The sequence below is a fragment of the Pseudochaenichthys georgianus genome, chromosome 24 (genome assembly GCF_902827115.2).
Source record: "Pseudochaenichthys georgianus chromosome 24, fPseGeo1.2, whole genome shotgun sequence".
Classification (NCBI taxonomy): Eukaryota; Metazoa; Chordata; class Actinopteri; order Perciformes; family Channichthyidae; genus Pseudochaenichthys; species Pseudochaenichthys georgianus.
Genome location: NC_047526.1, coordinates 5999854 through 6027107, shown reverse-complemented (window position 1 = coordinate 6027107; position 27254 = coordinate 5999854). Strand labels below are relative to the sequence as shown.

General features: G+C 41.7%; 1 protein-coding gene across 2 annotated transcripts; it reads right to left on the bottom strand.

Moving 5' to 3' along the window:
* Positions 1–5461: 5461 nt before the first annotated feature.
* Positions 5462–20875, bottom strand: cep85l (centrosomal protein 85, like). Of its 2 annotated transcripts, none has more exons than XM_034076244.2 (13): positions 20538–20875; positions 19371–19496; positions 18228–19075; positions 15575–15654; positions 13834–13945; positions 13580–13744; positions 12046–12198; positions 10778–10932; positions 9221–9338; positions 9017–9067; positions 7819–7887; positions 7530–7701; positions 5462–7192 (listed from the first exon to the last, which is right to left on the bottom strand). In XM_034076244.2, exons 1-13 carry the CDS (start codon positions 20584–20586, stop codon positions 7029–7031), a joined length of 2262 nt encoding a protein of 753 aa, XP_033932135.1. In that variant the 5' UTR covers positions 20587–20875; the 3' UTR covers positions 5462–7028. The 2 variants fall into 2 exon arrangements, with proteins under 2 accessions (XP_033932135.1, XP_033932138.1); XM_034076247.2 differs by having other exon boundaries at positions 7828–7887.
* Between the last annotated feature and the right edge of the window lie 6379 nt (positions 20876–27254).

Genomic DNA, 27254 nt, shown 5'->3' with positions numbered 1-27254 from the left:
AGCCGTTATCCGTGTTTATTCGGTGATACGCCGACTCGCACGCATTTGGTAGAGCATGATATAGATGTTGGGGGTGCTGAACCCATTGAGCAGAGGTTTTATCGTGTGCACCCAGAGAAATGCAAGTATCTTGATGCAGAGGTCAAATACATGCTTGACAATATGATTGCTGAGCCGTCCTATTCTAGCTGGGCCTCAGACTTTTGTAAGGTCAATAAGGTCACAAAATCGGATTCTTTCCCGTTTCCCCGTATGGAGGATTGTATTGACCAGGTTGGATCGGCTAAGTTTGTCAGTAAATTTGACCTCTTGAAAGGCTACTGGCAGGAGCACGGGAGATTGCAGCGTGTATTACACCCACAGGGTTGTACTCTTATTGTGTGATGCCCTTTGGTTTACGAAATGCGCCAGGATGCTCGCTCGGTATATCTGGACGATGTGGTCGTCTACTCGGATGTCCATCTTGATCGCATGAAAAAATAGTTTGACAGCCTGGCTAACGCTTATCTGACAGTTAACCTCGCCAAGTGTGAGTTCGCAAAGGCCACAGTTACTTACTTGGTGGGGCAAGACAGAGTGTGTGCGGTGCGCGCAAAGGTGCAAGCTGTTGATAACTATGCTCCACCCACAACTAAGAAGGAGCTCATGCGGGTTTTGGGGCTGGTGGGGTTTTACCGTTGTTTTTGCAGAAATGTCTCTGCTGTGGTTGCGCCACACCGATCTGCTAAAGGGTAACACTAAATATGTGTGGTCCTCTGAGTGTCAAAAAAGTGTTGAGAGCGTTAAGTCACTTATCTAACGCTCCTGTGTTGGCAGCTCCACAGTGGGAGAAAGCAGTACAATTGAAGTGGATGCAAGTTACGTCGGTGCAGGGGCGGTGCTGGTGCAGCCTGATAATTTGGGTGTGGATAAGCCAGTTTGTTTCTTTTCAAAAAGGTTTACCAAACATCAGCTGAACTATTCAGTGATTGAAAAGGAGACGCTAGCCTTGATGTTGGCGTTACAGCACTTGTGTGTGCTAGTGTGTATGTTGGCTCAGTACCGGTCTTTACGGATCACAACCCGTTAACCTTTCTCAGTTCTCTACAGTGTCCTAACCAAAGGCTGATGCGCTGGGCCCTGATGCTCCAGTCCTATCATTTGGACATTCACCATATCAAGGGGAGGGACAATGTGGTGGCGGATGCATTGTCTCGAGCCCCGGTGAGTAATGCCCTGTTAGTGTTAGTGTGGGGCTGCGGTCGAATAGTCCAAAGATCAGCTCCTAAGTTCTAACCCTATCGTCTATCCCTTGACCTCTGAGTGAAACGTCACGGGGTTAAGGGATAGTGGATAGGAGAATTCAAAAGGACTTAGGAGAAGAGACTGCGGAACTTTAGAGAATCCGAATGCACTTTCACTATCCCACGTGTTTATGATGCGCCAGCGGACGTCATGAATGTGCGTCTGCTGCTGTGGGGTAACTATGGAAACTAGTGTTGCACGGTGTACCGATACTTGAAAGGTACCGCGATACCCTGCCGTTAAAAACGGTACGATTCCTCCGTTTCATTAGTATCGGTACTTTAAGAATGACAGGGAAAAGTACTCCCGTGAAAAAGCGCCGTTTTAATAAGAGCCGTGTGTATTCAGCGCTCTGCTTCCACTCCCTGCTCTGCAGCCGTGCCTGCAGTCCCGCTCCTCTCAAGCACGTTCTAAGTCCCTCCCCTCTCTCGTGCACGCGGCCACGCGCTAGCTGCCAGAGCATGTGAGAAAACGAGAAGCATGGCTGCAAGTGGGAGTGCAACTGCCTTCTGCGCCTCGGCTTGTTGACAAAAAAGACGCCAGAAGTCTGTGAACGGGCCGCTCAGGTGTTCAGAGCAGAGCTCCCTGTCGGAGCAGCAGAGCGTGATGTGCACTGAAAAGTGTTTCTGTCGCAATATTATCGTTGAGCAAACTTAACTAGCAAACTAGCATCACTATCTGCTAACGTTAGCTTTAGCCTTCGTTTTCTATTCGTTTTTTTCATAGGCTATAAACGGAGGTGGTATAAGTATATATCTTGTACTTGAGTAAAAGTAGAAGTACCCGGGTCTTGTACTTGAGTTAAAGTAGAAGTACCAGAATGTAGGAACAATCCTGCAATCAAAATGTTCCTCAAATAAAAGTACAAAAGTATTATCATCAAAATATAGTTAAAGTAGCGACAGTAAAAGTAGAAGTACTCAGGTCTTGTACTAGAAGCACCAGAGTGTAGAATACTCTGTTACAGTAAAAGTACTGCATTCAAAATGTTCCTCAAGTAAAAGTATTAAAGTAGCGACAGTAAAAGTAGTCATTGTGCAGATTGGTCCATTTCAGAATAATATATATGATGTGTTTTATAATGATTGATCATGAAAGTGTTCTCAAAGCTGGTGAAGGTGCAGCTAGTTTGAAGTACTTTGTAGACTGCAGGGTAGCTGGTGGATTTACTCCAGGTGGAACTAAAGTCTGATTTAACACTTGATTATATTTCACATCATTCATCCACATCTGTGAAGTAACTAAAGGGATTAATACATGTAGTGGAGTAAAAGTACACAATGTACCTCTGAACTGTAGTGGATTAGAAGAACAAAGTAGCAAAAGAAACATTGAAATACTTAAATAAAGTACAAGTATCTCAAAATTGTACCCAAGTAGTACTTGAGTTTATGAACTTAGTTACTTTACACCAGTGGCTATACAGATAGAAAGACTAAGCCTTGCACAGAGGCATGAAAATACATTTTCAAAATGCTCAACAGTGCTGCCAAAATGTTAAACTCACTGCTACACAATTAAAATAAATGCTTTTATATATATTTATATTAGATGTGACTCTTTGGTGTTTCTGTTCTTAGTAACACTGCTGCTTTAGTTGTTCTGACTGCTAAAATCATCTGTTATTCCTAATTTTAAAGCCGATATTCCGTGTTTCCCTTTTTTTAAGAAAAGTATCGAAAAAGAATCGGAATCGCAATTCTTGACTTGGTATCGGTATCGAAACCAAAATGTTGGTATCGTGACAACACTAATGGAAACTACAGTTTTCTATACAGCGGACTACAACATGGATGTTCAATAAGAACGAGGGACTGCTGTGAACTCATCTAGAGACTCTGCACCGTGCTCTGATGCTGCTGCTTTGCTTTATGAACGTGGGACAACAGAGAAACAGATTCTTCAGGACCAAAGTTTGAATTGAAATAAAAAAGGAAAGTGAAACTTCTGCTCGTCCCCCTCTCCCTCCGGTCCACATTAATACAAATGATCCCAATACGTATGATTGTATGAACTAAAGGTCTTAAAATCAATACAGATGTATTTATTATAAACGTTAGTCCTTAACATCTATCACTGTGTATATCACCATTCAAACATCTTTTAAAAGTTGACCAAACTCCACACAGCTCAGTGAAGACTGTGAAATGTTGACTTTATTTGATCATTTCAGTAAAAACTAACGTTCATATTTCTCTTTTTGATTATAATACTGATGAACGTTCAAAACAAAGCACTTTGGCAACTTACCACCTACGTTTTAAAATGCTTAATAAGCACCGTAACTTTCATGATATCATTTCTCGGTCATAATCGGTTGTTTCCGTGAACGGCCGACTGTTGAGTGACGGCAAATGCTGCGGCTGCAAGGCATTGTGGGGCAGTATTTTCGCTTCTCCTGTTGGTTAGGGAGGTCCAGTGGTTCCTAAGCTAAAGGAGGTTATAAAGGAAGTTTGAAACCTCCTTTCCTATCATTCTCATCATTCTAGAGAATTGGAACGGCACTTATCATGGCTGCCACTGAGGGACTTCCGGGTCATTTCACTCCTTTAGGAAGGTTCCTAAGCTAAATGGACTATTCGACTTCAGCCTGGTTTTCCTTCCAGTGTCCTGTTGTTTTCTCTCTTTTAGTTGAAAAACTGGTAGTTTTTTTTCCGCTCTCTAATTGTTGTGGGCACTATGTTCTTGGTAAAGTTAGACCCTCCAGAAAAACGCGGGCAAAAATCCTTGTTTATGCGATTAAACATGCAGGGTTTGTATGTGATTTTATGGGGTGAAATTGCGGGAAGTTGCGAAATATGCTAAATATCTTTTTTGAAATATTGGGTTGTCTTATTTATTCTCTTTACTATTCAATTAAACACATTCTATTTTTATTTATTGTAAAAGCAATTGGGCTATTTGAATCACTCACTCACACACACACACACACACACACACACACACACACACACACACACACACACACACACACACACACACACACACACACACACACACACACACACACACACACACACACACCACACACACACACACACACACACACAGAATCTGATTAAAGGGGTTGCACACAGTGATGTTTTTAAAAAATACCACGCTCTTGAATAAAGATAGGGAATAACCCCCATACTGTAGCCCCATCCACGAGGAACGTTTCCACGTCAGGTGTTCTGTATGCTAGCAGCAACACACAGAGTTAACTCAATTATACAAACATGGGTTAATTATTGGAGGTAACTGAGTTACTCTTTATTTTGTTAAGGTTTCAGCTATTCTGTTTACAGTTCTGTCATCAGATTATTTAATACGATTTGTTAAAACATTGTTGTTTCTTTTGATGTGAAATATTATTTATTTAAATTAAATAAAAAGCAATGTTAATTTTGTAAACAATGTGTTTAGTTAATTTAATAATATATGTATTTTTGAATCAAGTATTCATCTTTATTGTCTTCATTGCTAGTTTCCACATGCCTAAAACAACCTCAAGCTAAATCTAAAAGTTGATGGCTAAATAAGAGCGTTTGAGAAATTGTGTAAGGCGTACAGTAATAGTCTGAATAGTCGATTAATCGTTTCATTAATCGATAGATTAATCGATTATCAAATTAGTCGTTTGTTGCAGCCCTATTGTAGTTATCCCATGTATAAATACAACGTGTTATTCAGCAACCATTGCGATTTTATTTTTGGTTGGTAGACCTCGGTGAGCTGGTCATTTCAAAAGTAGCTCACCAGCCAAAAAAGTGTGGGCACCCCTGCTCTAACGTCTCCCTTTTTCCCTGTTGTGGCCTACGGGCCGGTCATAACAACTGGGGGCTCGTCCGGGATAATAAAAAAAACAATTAAACCTATTAATTGAATTGTATATTCTTTGTTTCTGTTACGAATGTGTGTTTGGATTTTGTATGCCTTTAAGAGAAACGGAACAGGATGGCTTTTCAATTGACGTACAAGTTGAGACTAAGGCGATCACTAGTTGTTTTTATTTAGCAACTGTATTTCCCATTGTTGGACAGAAAGGTCTGTGCTATTTGCCATGTGTCTTCAATAAAGATATTTAGCAGTTTCTGTCCCCTGGTTCTGTTTGCTCCTGTCCTACAGTCAGGGGAAATCTTCCAATTAAGTGGAATCCCTGCAAGTATTCTGACTCCAGTGTGTAAGGGATCAAACACATTCTTTAGAAAAATACTTTTATTTGCCATTAACAAATATCCATATAGCAAAACAACAAGATAGGATTTAGGAACAACACTGCTTATAAATGTATATTGTTGGCATTCATACATTTTGGCAGTAAAAGTAAAATAACATCAAGCAGAAATCATTTCCTGTGTCGAGGAGCAGGCCATCCAGTGGCTCGGTTAGTTATATTACCGACACATTTTAAAAGCTATAAATCATACAGTTTGTTTGATATATAAAGCTTAATAGAGAAATTATTTCTTTTTCCAACTGGCCTGATGCACGAGGAGACTAAAAGTACCAGAAAGTGCATGTGCTGCTTCACTTTCGCTCTTTCAGCTTCTTTGGCTGCGAGATTAGCATGACGGCTAATTGGAAACACTTAACACATTATCTATAACATGACGAATACATGTGACTACTGACTCTCACCTGACGAGTCACCACAGATTGAAACCCAATTCATGGGGAGAACGCGCCATTTATTGCTTATTAAGACCTTTAAATTCACATGGATGAGATTGATCTAACTAGAATTGCATTTCAGTATCCAGCAGCAGGAGAGGTGCATGATCCACTGAGTGTTCAATACAAATGTCAATATGTATTTTGTGCATAGACAATTTCCTATGTAATGATCAGGCACAATAACTCTGCCTGAAGCTGCTCTTCTGCTTATTGAGGCTATTTAGCTAAATCAGGGGCGTGGCTCTGGGGCAACTGTGGCCCGTGGTCTGTTTTTAATTGGCAAATCCTAAAAGTATAATGCAATATGCACATGAAACTTGTCCTATATTGTACCTCTTAAATATATATGTTCAAATACACAGTATTCATGTGTTAATGAGCCCAATGTTCTAATAAATTCAGTCAATAAAGCAGAGAACATTTTCTAACAAATCTTAGTCTTAGTAAAAGCCCAATAACTTATTCTCGTAACGCACTTGAAATATACTTTTTGTAACAAAGTAAATGAAACCTTATGGAGAGCTGTGATGTAGACTGTTTTTTTCTTAAAGCTTTCTATCAAGAATAATGTCCCTACATTTGATTGATTTTGCCATCTTATAACTGATCTTATGAGGCAATATACCTCACCTCTAGTGAGGGGTCCAGCCCTTCATATATGTGTCTGTATGTGGCCCTCAGTGAAACATTTTAGGACACCCCTGATCTAAATCGATAAATAACATCGTTTGGGCCACTAGAAGGCAGCGCAACAAGCGGCAGCTTTAATACCGATATTCACTCATTCAGATCTCACTTCCTAATCATAGCAACATTCCTAAGTTTGCTCATATCCTCTTACATATACCAGTATTAACAATAAACTTAATATAAAAAATGTAATATTGATATAGTAATACTACACATATAATGATATATTGTAAACAATAATGCATCCCTTTAGTATAGTTTCTGTTTCTTTCTTTCCGCATGCTTTTGTAACGCAATAGTAACAGACTGCTCCTTCGTACATTTGCAAATACGACAATAAAAAAAAAGAGTAAAAGATGAATTTGACAGATAGAAGGGACACGGGGGGGGGGGGGTCACTAGGAGACGCAGCTGTCCCCCTGACCCTGGGCGTAGCGCTCCGAGATGCTCCTCCACAGGTCGTCGATGTCCCCCCGCAGCCGAGCCACCTCCAGCAGCTTCCCCCTCAGCTCCTCCTCCACCTCCTCCCTGCTGTCGCTCTCCTCCGCAGAGACACTCAGCGCTGAACAGACACAGACGGACGGGTCATCACTATTGGTCAGCGGTGGAAAGTAACTAAGGACACTTTACTCTAGTTTCCAGAACTGTGAACCCGGAAATGTTGAATACCCCAAAGTGTTATGTTAGAAATGTATAGTATGGATCCCCAGTAATTACAAACTGCTGAATGTACAATTAGTTGAATGAATTAGCATTATAGCCGATGTAGACAATACTTTCAAAATGGCTTGGCCGATTTTGACAATGTTGGAGTGGTTTGGGGGTTATTGAGGATGCTGAATCAATTGCTGAATTTTCAGGATCAAAAATCACGGTTTTGTGAGTGTGTGCGTGCGTACACTTCATGCCCAGCAGCAGGGACAGGTTGGGCTCCTTCCCCTGTGCTCTCTGGGCCAGGATGCTGCAGAGGGCCTGCAGGTCCAGCAGACACAGGGACATCTCCTTCAGCAGCCGGCCCACCTCAGGCAACTCCACCTCAGGCAGCTCCACCAGAAGCCCACTATCCCCCACCTGATGGGGAAGTTACCAAAAGAAAAGCAGTGGTGGAAAAAGTACTCGGATCCCCTATTTCAGAAAAAGTACTAATATCACATCCTGAAGATACTCCATTACAAGTAAAGTAAATACCTTAAATACCTGTGGGGGGGCCGGGCTTTCCTCCTGTTCATGAGGAAGGCTTCTTTTCTTCTGAGTGGCCTGACAAAGCAGCACACAGGTAACACTGAGTTAATCATTTAGACCAGGGGTTTTCATAGTGTGGGAAGGTGAGCCTCCCCTCAGAGAACATAAGAACTTTTCCCAATTATTATTATTATTGTTGTTGCTATAATGCAGGGGTATTATTATCCAGTGGAATGCCCTTACCTACTGGCCTAGTTAAATCAAAGTGGTTACTTTTGTTTGGCTGGGCAGTGTAGTTTTACACACCGTCTTATTTGACTTTCTCAGGACTTGAAACAGTGTTTTGGGGGCAGACCCCCTCAAAGAAAAATATATTTACACACGTAAGGTCATCATTTTAACAGTTTTTTTTGCTCATCGAGTCATCCGAGAGCAGAGCATCAAGTTGGAATGCCTATAACAGCTGAATGTGGCGGTTAACGTCTTGTTCAGCAAAACGCCTCACAAACGTATTAAGATCAACAGCTTTACTGCGTTTTGATTCAATGCTGAGTGCAGCCACACTGACAGTCTCTTCTCTGTCAGTGTCGACCGCAGATACCTCATTCCTTCCGTCTGCTTGGGTCCGAATGCTTCTCGTTTTGCGCCGTCCCGTTAAATTGAAATCGCCGCCAATCACATTTCCTCGCTCGCGCCAGGGCCGGGGGAGGGGTTACAAGGCTTGCGTCTTATGCTGCATTCACTTGCACTCGGACATTAGGGGTTTTCTCTCATAAATGCCCGATGAGCCACAACTTTTATTTCAAAACAAAGATGCCAACTGGGGTGGCAGCTGCCAAATCTGTATCAGTCTGTATCAGATCCGTTGCAGCCCCGTTTTTTAGAGATTTGGGTACGGAGGAAAAGAGAGAGGGTTGTGTTTTCTGACACTTGGTGAGTTCCCCGACTCACCGGGGACACATGTTCATGTTTAAAAGACGTACAAGAGTGCATTTTGCATGATAGGTCCCCTTTAAAACATAGTTGGAAACATGCTAAATAGACTGTTTTTATGCGACCCCCCTTATGTAATGCATAAGTCAGCATTTAGCCATACACACACTCATACAGAGGAAGAGGCCGCCATACAGGATGCAAATAAACTAACATTCACACACACATTTGGTATCATGCACACTGGGTGTGTGGATTTGTGTTAGCCTACCGTTAGCTGAGAGGTCAGTCTCTCAATCTGTTCCTTCTGTTGCTCGATCAGCTGGTGGGGAGCAGAGACCACAAGGTCAGTATTTTGACTTTAGTTGTGTTCATGTGAATGTGTGTGTGTGTGTGTGTGTGTGTGTGTGTGTGTGTGTGTGTGTGTGTGTGTGTGTGTGTGTGTGTGTGTGTGTGTGTGTGTGTGGGACCCTACCTTGCTGCTGTGGTCCTTCTGCTCCAGCAGGTCAGTGTTCTCCACCTCCAGCCGCTTCAGGTCCTGCATGGGCAGCCTCACCCCGTCAGCCAGGCAGAGCTGAACCTTCTGCTGCAGGCTGAGGGAGAGAGAGAGAGAGAGAGAGAGAGAGAGAGAGAAATGTTACCATCCCAATCCATTTAATGAGGGTATTTATTACAGGTGTAATTAAGATAAAATAAGATTAGATGGACCTTTATTAATCCCCGTGGGGAAATTCAGTTGTTCAAACAGCAACAGGGTAAGGGTGAAAAAACAGGATAGCACAGATTCACACAGATTAATAAAATCAAAGATACAAAATACAAATAATAATAATAATAATAATAACAAACTATGAAATAAGAAATGAAAAAAAATAAAAATAATTAGCATATATACATATTGGGTCTTATAAACTGTGAATGAAAATGAAAATGGACATATATACAAAATGGGTCATATACACATATTATATATTAACATGGGTGTGTGGAAACAGTGTGAATGTATGTCTAGTGATTGTTCACATTGTTGACCCCTTGTTGTGCAGCCTGATGGCTACAGGCACAAAGGACTGTCCGAGGCACTTGGTGCGTTGTCTCCTCATCTTCACTAGCTCTGCGTGGAGTGGGTGGGAGGGGTTCTCCAGGATGCTGTCGAGCTTCCTCCTCCCATCTGCCACCTCCTCCAGATTGTCCAGTTGGACTCCCACTACAGAGCTAGCCTTCCTCACGAGCTTGTTCAGCCTGCCAGTGTCCCTAGTGTCCGTGTTTCCACCCCAGCACACCACGGCAAAGAAGAGCACGCTGGCCACCGCAGACTGGGAGAACATCTGCAGCAGCCTCGTGCACACGTTGAAGGACCTGAGCCTCCTCAGGAAGAACAGCTTGCTCTGTCCCTTCCTGAAGAGAGCATCGGTGTTGTGTTGTCCATGGCACAATGTATGTTTTCACATAAAAGGTGATTTTTGCACAGTATTGCAAGAAAACAATTGATTCTCAAATTTGTGAGAATTATTTTGTAATTTGTGTTCATAATCTGATAGAATTTCACAGTTTTGTTTTTCAGAATACTTTAATACTTTGTAGTTCTAATTCACTACAATTCAGAGTTAATTGTCTACTTTTCCTCCACTACATGTATTAATCCCTTTAGTTACTTCACAGATCTGGATGAATGATGTGAAATCTAACCAAGTGTTGAATCAGACTTTAGTTCCACCTGGAGTAAATCCACCAGCTACCCTGCAGTCTACAAAGTACTTCAGACTAGCTGCACCTTCACCAGCTTTGAGAACACTTTCATGATCAATCATTATAAAACACATCATATATATTATTCTGAAACGGACCAATCTGCACAACGACTACTTTTACTGTCGCTACTTTCACTATATTTAGATGAGAATACTTTTGCTTGAGGAACATTTTGAATGCAGGACTTTTACTGTGACAGAGTATTCCTACACTCTGGTACTTCTACTTTTCTAGTACATCATGCGAGTACTCCTCCCACCTGCGCAGTCAGAGTGTGTACCTTTGCACCGATGCGATCAGCTCCTTCTCCCTCATGGCCTGCATCTCCATCCTGAAGTCCTTCTCCTTCATCAGAGCGTACCCTTCCTCCAGGCTCTGCTGCAACCGGGAGGCAGTTCTCTCCAGGTGTTTGGCCTTCTGCTGGACCTCCACCTGCTACACACACACACACACACACACACACACACACACACACACACACACACACACACACACACACACACACACACACACACACACACACACACACACACACACCACACACACACACACACACACACACACACACACACACACACACACACACACACACACACACACACACACACACACACACACACACACACACACACACACACACACACACACACACACACACACACACACACACACACACACACACACACACACACACACACACACACACACACACACACACACACACACACACACACACTATTACTGCTGCTATTGATGCAATGCTGTATATTTCATTAGGTGGGTTTGGCACTTTGTGAAGTTGTTTTGAAAAGTGCTGTATTATTATTATTATTATTATTATTATTATTATAGTGAACCCTGAAATGTTGAGTACCCCAAAGTTGTATGTCAGAAAAGTATAGTAAGGGTCCTACCCAGCACATAGCAACTGCCGAATGCTAACTTGCATAGGTTGGGCATAAGTTGCGTTAATTAGCATTATAGCAATTTTGGACAATAGTTGACAAATGTCTTGGTCGATTTGCACAATTTCCGATTGGTTTTTGGGGTTATTGAGCATGGCGAGTCCATTTCAGACTTTTTCAGATAAGAAATGGCCAGTTTTACCCAGAAAGTGGGCATATATGTACTCTCTGTGGGCTGAGTTTGACTACCATGAGTAGTGTTGCGACCATTGGATATAGAGAGCACACAAATAAATGAGTATCTCCACTGTAGACAAATTATTTTCAAATAGATTAGCAATCTCTTCAATCAAGATCACCCAGAGTCCCCTAAATCTTCGAAATTGGCCAAAAATGTATCAAAATCAGCCAACAGAGGTTTGTGCTGATCTGGCATAAACGAGGTTTAACTTTATGTTGTTATTTGTCATTTGCTTTATGGTGCATCTCAGGTGAGGTTACAGACTAGTCACTACTTACAGTACAGCAGAGTCATTTAGTACAGTAAGGCATTACTTAGTAACTACCCTAACACTGCTGGTGTGTGTGTGTGTGTGTGTGTGTGTGTGTGTGCGTGTGCGTGTGCGTGTGCGTGTGTACCTACCTGCTGGCTCTGGGTCTGCACCTCGTCCAGCGTCGGCAGGTCAGAGAGGTATTTCTCCAGAGTTTCGATGCGTTGCCTTTTCTCTCGGATCTGTTCGCTCTCTCGCTGACATTTCTTCTTCAGACTGCTGATGTAGCGATCCCGCGTCTTTATCTGAGAACAACAACACCCAGTATGACTAATACCCCGATTTCATATTATGTTGACTTGAACCACATTCATTTAACACATTTTTTAGATACTGGCGGTACACTGAACATAAAATAAATAGATAGATAAATGAAGAGTAATGAAATAGAAATGAAGAACATCAGCAATGGAAAAGGAAAAGTGTGCGATTGTTGGTTAACTTTGAAATAAATGTCAGTCTATTGGCTTTTATGTGTGTCCAGAAACATTCCCAAGGAGTGTCCTTTCAATCTAGTGATCACAGCCTCGTAGGATGCTTTCTCAACCATGGCACTGACCCATTCCTTCATATCTGGAGGGTTGTCTATTTCCAAAGTATCAAGATCATTCAAATCAAACCAACCATAATAACAGAACATGCACTTTTTGAAATATGTGGTATTTGAGATCTGACCCTAATCAGTGGCGACGCGTCATTCGGGGCAGGTGGCACAGCCCCACCTACTGTCAGCAGAAATTAATTAATTATATATAATAAATATGTATGAAATAAATGTTCAAATGGATTTAAGACCATGTTTAGTGGTCTCTACATTGCTGCTTCAGACTGCGTTCTTCTGATTAGTGTCTCCAGAGAGGCACTACAATATGCACACTGTAAACATGAACGTGTACTGTGAAAACCACGCTATTCTTTTCAAGTGAGCCTTCAGCTTTGGTGAGTGAAAGTATATTTGATGTCATATTTGTTGTTATTTGTCTATTTTTTGACTACAGGCGATTGCTCTGCTGGATCGTTGATATTGTAACCATGGTGAAAGGTGTCGGTGTTTTCCTTATATATACAGTTTATTAGTTTTCATGCTGAAGCATTACAGTTGTTGGTATGGTTAAGTATTGCTTTGTGATAGCGCCCTTTACTCCATGTAAAATGTCACAGGTTTGTCCGGTGCCTTGCTCAAGGGCACCACGGCAGGGCCCAGGAGGTGAACTGGGACCTCTCCACACTCCATGTTTAGGTCTGGTCGGGGACTTGAACCGGCGACCCTACAGCTCACAGTCCAAGCCCCTACAGACTGAGCCACTGCCTTCTTTCTTTTTTGGGTGTGATAATATCAGTGTATTATCTTATAAGGCGCAGCTTCCCTTCTTCCCTTCAGTCTGCCAACACGTTCAGCCATTTCCCTTGATCAACGTCCATTTTCCGGTCTCTCTGCCATACCAGTTTGACATTAGACAATTCCCCACTTACAAAGTAGACGGTCAATTTATAAATGTGTAAAGCCAGATATGTGACTCTCTGTAGACCAATTGAACTGAGTTCACACACACAGTTCCTAATTCATAAATATTTCCCAAAATATAGTTTTTGTTCTGGAATGGTTGAATATGATCCTTCACATACCTTTTCCTCCAGTTTCCTGATGTCCTCTGTATATTTGTGGTTGACCTGCTTGAAGAACTCGCTCAGATGGAGAACCTCCAGCTCAGCCACCGCCAGCTTCCTCCCCAGCTCCTCATCGCAGTACAGCCTATCAGAGGGCTGTTTGCATGTTCTCAACGCTGGTTCCTATTGGACAACAAAACTGGTGCTGTGACTGAATATTTGGATGTTTAATATCCCAATATGAATGCTCATTGATCACAGAGAGGTGTTACCTTTTGGAAGGGGGGGTCATCCAGCCACACCCTCTGGCTGTGCAGCACCTGCTCTGCTCTCAGCTCGTTCTCTCTGATCCGGGCATGGAGCTGCAGGATCTGCTGCTTCTGTCTGAAACACAGAATAAAACAAACATTGTCATAAAATGTCTATTTAAGCTGAGACCAGACACCAGACTATCCTTAAGCAAAGGAACGGTGAAAATGGCAAAATACTTTACGCACCATTCGGCCATCCACGGAAACAACTGATCACAACAGAAAACACGAGGATCATGTAAAAATAGTAAAAAAACGACTGAAGATTTAAAAGGTTTATTTTGTATACAGGCAGTAAGTCTAAATCCCAAGGGCTCCCTCAACAAAAAAGCACTTTTACATTGTTGTTGGATTTCTAAATATTGCAGAAAATACAATATATTTCATTAATGCCACTGGTGGCATTAATTAAATGTAAAATAAATAAATGATCAAGTTTCAGTGTTTTTTTCATATTGGATATGGTATGTTATTGGTTATGGCCATGATTTTATGATTATTTAAATGTATACAGTTCTGTTTCATATAAGTGTTTCCATAGATCTAGTCTCTTTATTTCCCCCTCAAAGTGCACCAGATTGATGAAATTAACTCCAACATTTAAAAAAAAATCTTACTCGGGGAGCATGCCCCCGGATCCCCCTAGAGGATTTGAGGTCCACCCCCACTTAAAATCACATGGACAGGTTCCTAAATACATTTACAATTTTTTAAATAGTAACCCATGTCCATATGTTCATGTGTGGGTAGTAGATTTAAACTATAGGGCTATCATTATGGGCCCTGCCTGTTCCTGTTCGCTCTGCCATCGCGTGAAGGGTCTGCTAACAAGCGACCCACAGAAAGGTTCATGTTAATGTTGTTGCACGTCACCTCAACCCCCCCCCCCCCCCCCCCCCCAAGTATATTTCAGATCTGTGGGAAACACTGAGCAGGATAATCTCAATAAATTAAAACCGCAATATGAATTTAAAGCTTAAAAGCAATTGGCAGAAGCAAAAAGCTAACGCTAGGCTATAAAGCAGAGGTCTCAAACTCAGACTTCATTTTATGTGGCCCCGCAAGAGCTTGCAAAGAATATAATTCGTTTATTATACGGTTACATGCCACTTTACAGAAGCAGGTTGCCCATAAACTACATGTCCCACAATGCATCTCGTTTTGTGACATGCACACTGAAGAGACTTGCAATGATTTTCCCTGGACTTCTGCTTTCAGACGTAGTTAATTACTAAGTTATTATCCTATCCGATGATAATCCAATTTTATATATATATATATATATATATATATATATATTATATATTTATATAGTTACAACCAGCCCTTTTGAGTGCAACCTTTATGCAAATGTTGCCTGGGATGAAATTGAGTTTAACACCCCTGCTATAAAGGAACTACATCACGTAGTTGCATCACCACCGCTAAGCTAATATTTGGTTCAGTCGTCACACGATGTAAATCTTATTTCAGGCATCTAACAAAAAACACATTAAAAAAACGTTGACATAAAGACAAGGGAACTAGAAGAGGTACATTGCTGACTCATTTCCAGCTTTAAGGACTCATTCCTGCACCACTCTACAGAGCAGCTAAATACACAGAGACACACAGTAAACTACATACACATTGAAGGTGTGTATGAAATGAGTGTGTGTGTGTGTGTGTGTGTGTGTGTGTGTGTGTGTGTGTCCTGCAGTACCTCTCTATCTCCAGCTCTCTCTGTCTCAGCAGCCCCTCCTTCACCAAAGTGTGTACAGGAAGAGAGGTCCCCATCAGCACCTGCACACACACACACACACACACACACACACACACACACACACACACACACACACACACACACACACACACACACACACACACACACACACACACACACACACACACACACACACACACACACACACACACACACACACACACACACACACACACACACACACACACACACACACACACACACACACACACACACACACACACAGTTTTAAGTCATCTTTTTTTTTGAATAATACAGATCACAGTGTATTTTTGTACGGTCAGTTGTCATTGTCGGTACTTCAAATGTGCACACGGTGTGAAGTAAGGGTGAGAATCCTTTTTGAATATGGATGTTTATATTTGTGGCGAGCACAACACTTTGGATTCATTGTGGCTAAACTGTCCACAGTAAAGAAAAGGAAAAGAGAACAACATCAGTGATACCCTCATTTTAAGTTCAGTTGTTGTTGAGTTCCAGCAGTTGGTACGTCGTGGAGCGGACTATTTTTTTCTTAGCCTAAGCAATACAATCCTGTTCAAATCAATATGTCGTGTCAAATGATGGATGTATATAGTAAACGTGTACCTGCCTAAGTACCCGTGTAACAAGCTGATTCGGAAGTAGTACTTTGATGTCTGTTTTGTGTGTTGGGAACTTTAAACTTGGATATTTGAAGGATACCTTCTTTGCAGTACATCCTCTCCTTCTTTGCTTGTCCCTCTTTCTCTATGCTTGTTGCTTATTCTCCATAACATTACATTACATGTTTAGCTAATGCTTTCACCAAAAGCAACTCACGTGCACTTCAGTACCGTAGATATTAGGGAGGCTCCGATCGATCGGCCGCCGGTCATTATCGGCCGATATTCACTCTTAATAAGTTTGATCGGTGCTCTCTATAAAGGCCAATCAGGAGAGCCGATCAGATGACGCAAAATACATGACACTTTCCTCTGTACAAAAGAAGCTCGCAAAAATGGCTTCACCGGTCTGGCAGCTTTTCAAGGAGTCAGAAAAAGACAATAAAATAGCGATATGCAACGTGTGTGAAGCAGAAAGAGAGAGGCATCAGATCTAGGGATGTCCCGATCACCTTTTTTTGCTCCCGATCCGATTCCGATCATTTGATTTTGACAATCTGCCGATACCGATTTTTCCCGATCCGATCTTTATGCAATGCATTAAGAGAAAAAAAAGGTAACAGATAACGGCTGGTCATCCAACGCGATGAATTCAGCTATCTTGGCTGTTATTGTGTTGGCCTTTTCACTGTTCTGGGGCAGTTTCTCTTTCCTTTTAAAAGTCTCTGAAAGTGTCGGTTGTTTCAGTGCCGTTCCCTGAGTGGCCGCTGTGTACTCGTCGTGTTGTTGTTGGTGTTTGTTTCTCAGGTGGCGTATTAGATTGGTCGTGTTGAACGTAGCTCTGTTATTTCCACCACGCGGAACCTCCGCCTTGCAAACATTGCATCTGGCTGTTACACTGCCTTCGCTTTCAATTTCATAATACTTCCAAACTCCTGACATTTTCTCTGCCCTGACTCCCGAGTCACCAGCTGAACGTAGCCTCTCGTTAGCTTACTGCTACTATTAGACACTGCGCCCACTCTGTTGCCAGATTTCAGAGAAATAAGCAACCAGGTCTGAAAACAAGCCCAAAGAAAGCAACACATACATGATGTTGTGTAATTTTAAACCAAAACTATGTCCTCAGGATGACTTTAAGATGTGAACATGGTATTTTTTGTTTTGTAACATTAAATAAAAAAAATATTTTATATAAAAATGTTTAAAAAAAAATCCCGATCCTCGATTTTTTTCTCCCGATTCCGATCTTTTGAAAATCACGTGATCGGCTCCGATCCCCGATCACGTGATCGGATCGGGACATCTCTAATCAGATCAGCTGCTGCTGACGGAGACACGCAGCACTACGGGATCACAGCTCCGCCCGCTGTGACGGACCGGTGAGCGGAGCAACACACACACTAAGAGTTAGACCTAACACACGTAGCTATTTTATCTACCTCTGGGACTAGCTAAACTAGTTATTTCTTCACGGTCGGGTCACTCATTACTGGATCAGCGAGCTGCATGAGTCTGATACTGAAGAGAGAGAGGATACGTTTCTCCCGTGTTATTATCCAAAGTTAATGTAAACTTTTGAATAATATACTTCATCTACTACAAGTAGTTTGTTTGAATGTAATAATTATGTTGTTTGTTGTTTGTGGAAGCGCATCATTTATTGAAAAATGAATCTGAACTTTTCGATTTGTTACGATTATAAACTGAAGCAATATAAAAATGAGCCCCATTAACTGAGTTTTAAACATCCGCGTTATATTACCGGTCATAGTCCGGTAATTACCGGCTAACGGAAACTCTGCTCAACAATTCCCAATACAACACATTCAATGGAAGACCCCCATAGCCCCCACCCACCCTATGAGCGGTCCCAGAAACCCTGATGGGGGCATCCCTAGTAGATATGCTAACAGGAGAAATGAGCATCTTGCCTAAAGACACTAGGAATGAAACCACCGACCCTCTGACAGGAGACACACATTTACCCCTGAGGCGAAGCCGCTTACCTGGTGAAGCCCCGGTTCCTGTTGACATGGCGATGGCCCATCTCCACAGCCCTCTGTTCCAGCAGCACCAATCGGACCCAGTTGACCTCCACCCTCTACTTTGGGCCTGTACTCCATCTGCTCAGCGAGCCACATCTGGGTGCGGACCGCCGGCTGGATGGGGGACCCTCTGTCGGTCTGATGATCCTTCAGCGCTGGGTCAGCTGGTTTGGGTAAGCTGAGGCCATAGAGCTGTGCCCCCCCCCGAGCCACTTTAGATTCCGGCAAGGCGCTGTAGTTCATGTCCAAACTGTTGCGTTTCACCGATGAGGACGGACTCGAGGGCACGGACCGGTTCTTTTCCAAACCACTGGATCTACTGCTGTGGTTGTAGCGGTAGCAGGGCCCGGCCCCCGGGGAGCGCTGCAGGAGGCTGTTGTAGAGCAAGGAGGAAGATAAGGGGAGGTACAGATCCACGTTAGAACCGAGGGGCTCCTTCCTGTACCCATGTGGCAGTCCTCGGTCCAGGGAGCCTTGGGGGTTGTACTGAAGGCCTGATGTCCTGCTGGAGCTTCTGTCCGCCCCAGAGGGCAGCTTGGTGAGAGAGGAGCACCTCCGCAGGGGCTGGTGGTCCTTCATGTCCAGAGAGACCCCCGGCAGGGTCACGCCGGGGGTCAGTAGCTGGCAGGATCTGCTCCAGCGCCCGGTGCTGCTGCTGGTGGAGGCTGGCGTACTATAGCCGGTGTACGGGGAGGAGGATGGGGACAGCATGACGTGGACCAGGGGGACGGACCCTTCATCCTGACTCACGAGATGCTGCAACGTGAGCGGCTGAAGAGACAACGGTGTGGTACTGGAACTGGAGTCATCTGGAAGACACAGAGCATTAGAAGAAAAACCATGTCGGACATCCTCATCGACACAGAATCATAACGAATGCTTTATTCAGTCTGCATAACATTAAGCTGACAAGGCTTTTTCTGCTTATAAAGAAAGATATTACAAATTAGATGGATAGATACTTTATTTATCCCAATTAGGAAATGATTGTTGTCACATCAGCAGTGTGGTGTATACATTACAAGTGTGCAAAGATGTCAGTGAGTAATAGCCTGCTGGTTTTGGAAGAGACAGACAGTCAGATATAAAGATAGGTTAACAGACCTTCCACGCTGTTGGAGCAGTAGGTCCCGATCCCGGTGTCCCCGCTGTCGGACACGGTGCTGTGCCGGCGGGCCCCACAGACACCGCTCCCAGGGACCCATCCTGGAGAGCCCCCCCCACTGGAGCCTGGAACACATTGTAAAAGGCTATCTGTCACACAAGGTATTTAGTGATTATACAGAAAGGTGGTTATCAGATGGAAATATTATTCTTGCAGTATACAAATCAGCAGGGCATAGAAAACAGTCATAAACCCAGACACCCTTCCTTCTCATGTCCTTAATGTATCTATTCAATTAGTAAATGTCAGAGGTGGGAAAAGTACTCAGATCGTGTACTTGAGTAAAAGTAAAAGTACCAGAGTGTAGGAATCCTCTGTTACAAGTAAAAGTCCTGCATTCAAAATGTTACGTAAGTAAACGTAGAAAAGTATTAGCATCTACATATAGTATACATATATAAATATAGTATCCATCTAGTTAAAGTACCAAAAGTAAAAGTATTCATTGTGCAGATTGTTCTATTTCATAATAATATATATTACATGTTTTATAATGATTGATCTAATGATCAATCATTATAACTTATTATAACTATAATTATAATTAATTATAACTTAATAAGTGTTCTCAAAGCTGGTAAAGGTGCAGCTAGTTTGAATGACTTTGTAGACTGCAGGGTAGCTTGTGAATTTACTCCAGGTGGAACTAAAGTCTGATTTAACACTTGCTTATATTTCACATCATTAATCCAGATATGTAAAGGTACTAAAGGTATACATGTAGTGGAGTAAAAGTACATGATTTACCTCTGAATTGTAGTGGAGTAGAAGTACAAAGTAGCATGGAAATACTCAAGTAAAGTACAAGTATCTCAACATTGTACTTGAGTACAGTACTTGAGTACATCTACTTAGTTACTTAACACCACTGTGAAGTATTCCTAAACCGAGACACCCTTCTCCCTCATGTCCTTAATGTAACTATTCAATGTGTTCTTGTAGCACAGCATCACAGAGGCAGATAGCATCGTGCTAGCTGCTGTACTGCAGCTATGGGCCTTTAAATCTCGTGGATGTAGCTAGCTTACGTGTCAGAAACATAGACTGTCTATATAAAGTCAGAAATCATCCTGTACCGTCACACTTTTATCGAATGTGCGTCTCACCTGTTTTATTAGATTCGTACCCATCCTCTAATTCACTTCTGTACCACATCCCGTCTGACTGTGAGGCAGAAACACGGCGGAGTGATCACAAGACAAAAGAAAAAAGGCCAAAGGTCTGAAAAGACGGGGTGTATATGTTAAACTACATTATGGAAGAAAAGATCGAAAGATCTATGAGGAATGAGTTATGTCTGAAAAACATTCTTCCTAATAACCTTCCTAGAAATGACGTCCGGAGCTGAGCTTCCTGTGAGAGGAAGTGACCCCCGCAGACTCCTCGTCCTCTCTCTCCGCAGAGCAGCTCCGCATCAGGAGAACGGAACGGACCGAGGAGAGGTTCACTGCTGGAGCATGGGGACGTGTTTTCACTAGAATCACTCAGAACCGTAATGTTCTGATAGATAGGGCGTCTTTTCTTGCAATTACGGTAACCTTAAAAGGCTTTTAAAAAATATTATTATTATTATGTATTTATTTTATTCAAGAACATATATGAACAAGATATTATATCTAAAAAATAAATCATCATCATATATTTTGTATACAAAAAAGTTCATATCAGGGGTAGACATATAAAGTAATACAAAATGACATTAAAAACAAAAAAATACTGTTTCATATTTCAGATGAAATATCACTATATTTTATATTAAAAATTGTATTAATTCAAGAACATAATATATGCACATCATATATTTTGTATTAAAAAAGTTCATCAGGGGTAGTCATATCAATTAAATAATAAAAGAAAGGAAGAAAGGAAGAAAAATAGAGTTTCATAATTCAGATTAAATATTAGTTAAATGCATAATAGTTTTTATTGCCTTTGTATCACCTCTGAAGTAGGCTATGTTAATGTCTCTATCCTGGAGTCCTACTTTTTTCCCCCCGTTTTCAACAAATATATTGTACCTCATATCAAAACATTTTACAATACATACATTCATAGAATACATGGAAACAATATTTTTCTTATTTATTTGTTTATTTCATGTTTTAATATTATTTTATATTTATTCATTCTGTCCTATGCCTTCCTTTATTTTAGAGAGGGATCATTATTTATTTTTATTGTATTGTATTTATCACTATCATATGTGACCTGCTCCATCGAAATCAGTCGCATTGACACGAAGACACATTTTGAATTGTATACTGTTGGAAAGAGGAGGTTGCTAGCTTTCTAATGATATCAGAATTGTTGTTCTACTCCAAATATTAAGCAAAATATGTCACATTATATAATGACTGTCACCGAGTCATCATTTTGAGAAAAGGGCCTTTAAAGTTTCCTCTTCTCTGGAATCCATCGATCTGATTGATTATTAGCAAATGATCAAAGTAGTACGGAGGGAAGATATTTTCGTTTGGATTACTGGTCTGGGGGAAGCTTGCGAGTGTGTGCACTGTAGCCTACGTTAGGGGTGTAACCAGGGGCAGACTGGCCATCGTGACTTTCGGGACGAATCCCGATGGGCCGGTACTGAAGTGGGTCGGTCGGACGATGTGGGCCGGTCGGATAAGTCACTAGCACCCCCCGTCCCGTCCCGTCCCGTCCCGTCTGCCTGCAGACCTCCACTCTCAGGACAGTTCCGGTGCAGACCTCCACTCTCAGGACACCTCCACCATAGATATATATAAACACTAGATGGCTCACACGCGCTGCTGGCCAATGGAGACCGACGTTGCCACTTGGCCGCCATCTTGCTACAGGCAGTGCTCTCATTCATAACATTATGGTTTACTATTTAAATAACCATAGCTTGCTCAATTTTCAACCGATTTTCAAACGGTTTGGTTTTTTATAAACATCAAAGATGTAGTTATGATACTGCATACTTATAACCATGGACTTTCATATGAAAATAACATTAATCAGATAAAGCAATAGCTATACACACACACAAGGTATTTATATTAAATATTTGCCGGTGTATATATTTCCATTTATTTTATTATATTGTCAATATTTAAAATAAATTATAAAATTAAAATACATTTATATTTTATATATAAAAATCGGTCTCATGTTACCACTCTGTAAACCAAGAGTTGTTAATTGAGCAATGCCTTAGCTTGAAGAACAGGGACACAACTAATGACAATAGCATATGTTGGTATATTATTTAGATATTCACACCTTTATCAGAAGAACCAGACCAACATAAAATGTGCTCACAGACAGGCCAGTTCTGTCTAATTTATCACAATTATTTTTGACATGAGATCTTATCATCCTAGTTTTGTATTTAGTTTCTAGATTTGTAAACAAATCCAGAACCTTTGAAATATGTTATTGAAAAAAGACCAAGAATAATATAAACTGTACCATATGTCCTTCTGTAGTCCATTTGTGGTTTGTCTTGACTCACCCCGGCTGATATATCACAAAATCCACTGTTTAAATTGTTCCCTATATTGCCCCTATAAGGTGTCCTTGGGTGTTATGAAAGGCGGCCCCCCAACATAAATGTATTATTATTATTAAGAAGAACAACTTGGTGTGGTGTGGAGGGGATGTAGGAAGCAGGAGCAGGTGGGGAGAGATGGGGCTTCAAGGTTCAAGGTTATTTGTTTTAAATGTGTCTTGCACACAATAAAATAAAATACAGTATACCACAAGACCAATAAGACACACAGTGACACATGGCACACTAACAATCAATCATCGTCTAGCCTCAGCTTTGGTATTCTTTCACAACCATGTTATGGGTTTATTAGACTGAGCAAACATAAACACATGTGGTGATCCCACGGGTTCTTGTTTGCAGACAGCGGCGATTGGAGCATCCGTAGGCTGCACAAAAGTCCGGCATGGTCAGGTACTTCTGTAAACACAAAGCCAGCAAATTCCTGTATCATAATGCAAGATGTTTTTAACAAGCCAAACCACTTGGAATAAATCATGTGTAACTTAAGTTATGTTGAAAAGAAAGAGCAGTTCTGCCTCTCCCACTGGTGTAAAGTTGCTGGGTGAACTTTGTAATACTAGGTCTCACTGACAGCCTCTTGTTATTAGCCAGCTAATAAATACAACCACATACACAAAGCTGCAATTTCAACATGTCCAAGCATCCTGTATCATAGCCATGCTAATAATGTTTATAATAAACCAAACCGTTTGTAAATCAGTCAAGATTTCAGCGAGTTAAGAGTATTTTTGTGCAGATCACTCAGAGCGAATCAGAGTAACTGTTGACTGTAGCAAGATGGCGGCCAGTCAGCTACGCTGGAAAATCTCCCATGAGCCATCTAGTGTTTATATATATATCTATGACCTCCACTGTCAGTACAGGAAGTGCACGCTAAGAATTCCAAAATAAAATCACCACTATCAGTACAGTGCCACTTTCCAAACAGGAATGCACGCAAATACAAAATAAAATCGGATCGTGACACTTATTATATACATATGTATATATATATATAGATATATATCTATATATATATATAGATATATATATATATAGATATATATATATATAGACACCTTGTATTGTAGTTACTATCAGTAAAGCCGCAGCGCCACTTTCCGAAAAGGAAATGCACGCAAATACAAAATAAAATCGTACTGACACTTATTATATACATAAAGTATATAGATATATATAAAAATAGGGACACCTTGTATTGTTTACTCTCAGTACAGCACCACTTTCCGAACAGGAAATGCACGCTAATACAACATAAAATAGCACTGACACTTATTATCTATATATATATAAATATATTTATTTATTTATGTATATATATATAAATACGACATCTTGTATTTTAGTTACACCCGCTAGACAACAGTGGAAGGTTCGAGAAACAACCGTGTTTGCCGGGTGCACCGCGGCGGAGCTGGGGAGGTTCCAGCTGGGAACCTCCACCCCGCTGCGGGACGTGGGACCCCTGGACGGTGCGTCTTGGTCACGCTTCATATCGGCCGGCGCGGAGGCCCTCCGACAGTGGGTCGCGTTTGCCATTCGATCAGTGAGAGGAGAAAAATGCAACACAAATTGTGAAAATCCGTTAATATATGGATGAGTGTGGGGGGGGGGGGCTGGACACAGGCCGTGGGGGGACACCGGAGACCGGGCAATGTCCCCGGTAGAAACCGGGTGAAATAGCCAAAAAAATAATAAAACCGGGGAAAAGTGAAAAAAAGTCTCCGAAAATAGGCACTCGTGAGGAGGGCAGAGTCCCCTGTCAACTCCCGTTACATTCCTCCATGGTGTCATTTGAGCGAAACACTTTTACGAGAACCAGGCTGGGGGGGTCAAAAGGGCTTGACCAAGGCCGACCCAAAGTACACGGTGGTCGGATTCATCACCTCCGTGATGAGTCTCCATTGTGATTTGAAAACTTCCATCAAACGAGTACTTCGGTGCGCGGGAAAAAAACGCGTCAGAATCGTCACTTCCTGTACTGACAGTGGAGGTCATAGGTAAGGGATAATGTGCTGCGACGCGGTCATTATGGGGAAAAGAACACCGACAGGCTGATCAGGAGCCCGACGCGAAGCGGAGGGATCTAGATCGGCATGAAGGTGTTCTTTTCCCCATAATGACCAAGTCGCTGCACATTATCCCGCTTATTACATGGCCACATTCTCAACAAAGTAACGTTATGACTCCCAATATTAATTGAAATGCTTTTATGGATTTAGAAAATGATTTTATTGATTTAAAAAATAGTTGTATGTATTGATTTAAATTGACATGCATCCGCGAAGAAAAATAGTCCGATGTTACTGTTTGAACTAACGTAGCAACGGCAGGAACTGCTTCGATAGCGTTTTTGAGGAGCTTTCTGATTACAGATTTGAAAACATCGCTGCTTGCTTTAAAAGTAGCACAATTCATTATGTCAAACCTTGGAAAGTATCTCGATATCCCTGCCCTGATGCCAAAGTAACTGCACACTGTATGTTTTGCCATTTGATGTATATGTCTGGACCGCTGCGTAAAAAGGAGGGTTTCTGCCCGTTACTTCTCCGCTGTTTTCTTGTCCCTCTTGTCTTTTTCTTTTCTTCACTGGGGACTCATCAGCCACTAACTATTACTCCAAATTACTGTGCTCTCCAAATATATTAAAATGAATGTTAAAATCCTCCATGTTGCTATCACACGACAGCGGAAAACTAAAGACAATCAGACAGTTTGCTTGCTTTTCAAACTGTTACATCTGAAAAACAGTGAGAGCGTCTCTTGTCAGTTTGAAAAGCCAACGGTAGGACCTGCTTGCGTTTTTGAGGAGCTTTTTGATTACAGATTTGAAAACATCGCTCCTTGCTTTAAAAGTAGCACAATTCATGATGTCAAACCTTGGAAAGTATCTAGATATCCCTGCCCTAATGACAAAGTAACTGGCAAGTGAATATGTGTCGCCGTTTGATGTCTATGTCTGGACCGCTGCGTAAAAAGGAGGGTTTCTGCCCGTTACTTCTCCGCAGTTTTTCTTGTCCCAGTTCCAAAAGCAAACTGCATGCAGTTTGCTTTTCGGCCCAACTGTATACAGTTCAATCGACCGGACTTCTTTCTGAAGATGTGAGCGTCCTTAACAACGGTCAATAAGTCCTTGACAGCGGTCTGTCTGTTCGGTATTAACAACGTGTCACGTGTTCTGAATTGACCAATCAGAATCGAGTATTCAACTAAGCCATGTAATAAATATATATAAACACTAGATGGCTCATGGGAGATTTTCCAGCGTAGCTGACTGGCCGCCATCTTGCTACAGTCAACAGTTACTCTGATTCGCGTTATGGTAGCTGTTGTAAGGTGAGTGATCTGCACAAAAATACTCTTAACTCGCTGAAATCTTGACTGATTAACAAACGGTTTGGTTTATTATAAACATTATTAGCATGGCTATGATACAGGATGCTTGGACATGTTGAAATTGCAGCTTTTCTTTGTGTATGTGGTTGTATTTATTAGCTGGCTAATAACAAGAGGCTGTCAGTGAGACCTAGTATTACAAAGTTCACCCAGCAACTTTACACCAGTGGGAGAGGCAGAACTGCTCTTTCTTTTCAACATAACTTAAGTTACACATGATTTGTTCCAAGTGGTTTGGCTTGTTAAAAACATCTTGCATTATGATACAGGAATTTGCTGGCTTTGTGTTTACAGAAGTACCTGACTACGCCGGACTTTTGTGCAGCCTACGGATGCTCCAATCGCCGCTGTCTGCAAACAAGAACCCGTGGGATCACCACATATGTTTATGTTTGCTCAGTCTAATAAACCCATAACATGGTTGTGAAAGAATACCAAAGCTGAGGCTGGACGATGATTGATTGTTAGTGTGCCATGTGTCATTGTGTGTCTTATTGGTTTTGTGGTATACTGTATTTTATTTTATTGTGTGCAAGACACATTTAAAACAAATAACCTTGAACCTTGAAGCCCCATCTCTCCCCACCTGCTCCTGCTTCCTACATCCCCTCCACACCACACCAAGTTGTTCTTCTTAATAATAATAATACATTTATGTTGGGGGGCCGCCTTTCATAACACCCAAGGACACCTTACAGGGGCATAGGGGCAATATAGGGAACAATTTAAACAGTGGATTTTGTGATATATCAGCCGGGGTGAGTCAAGACAAACCACAAATGGACTACAGAAGGACATATGGTACAGTTTATATTATTCTTGGTCTTTTTTCAATAACATATTTCAAAGGTTCTGGATTTGTTTACAAATCTAGAAACTAAATACAAAA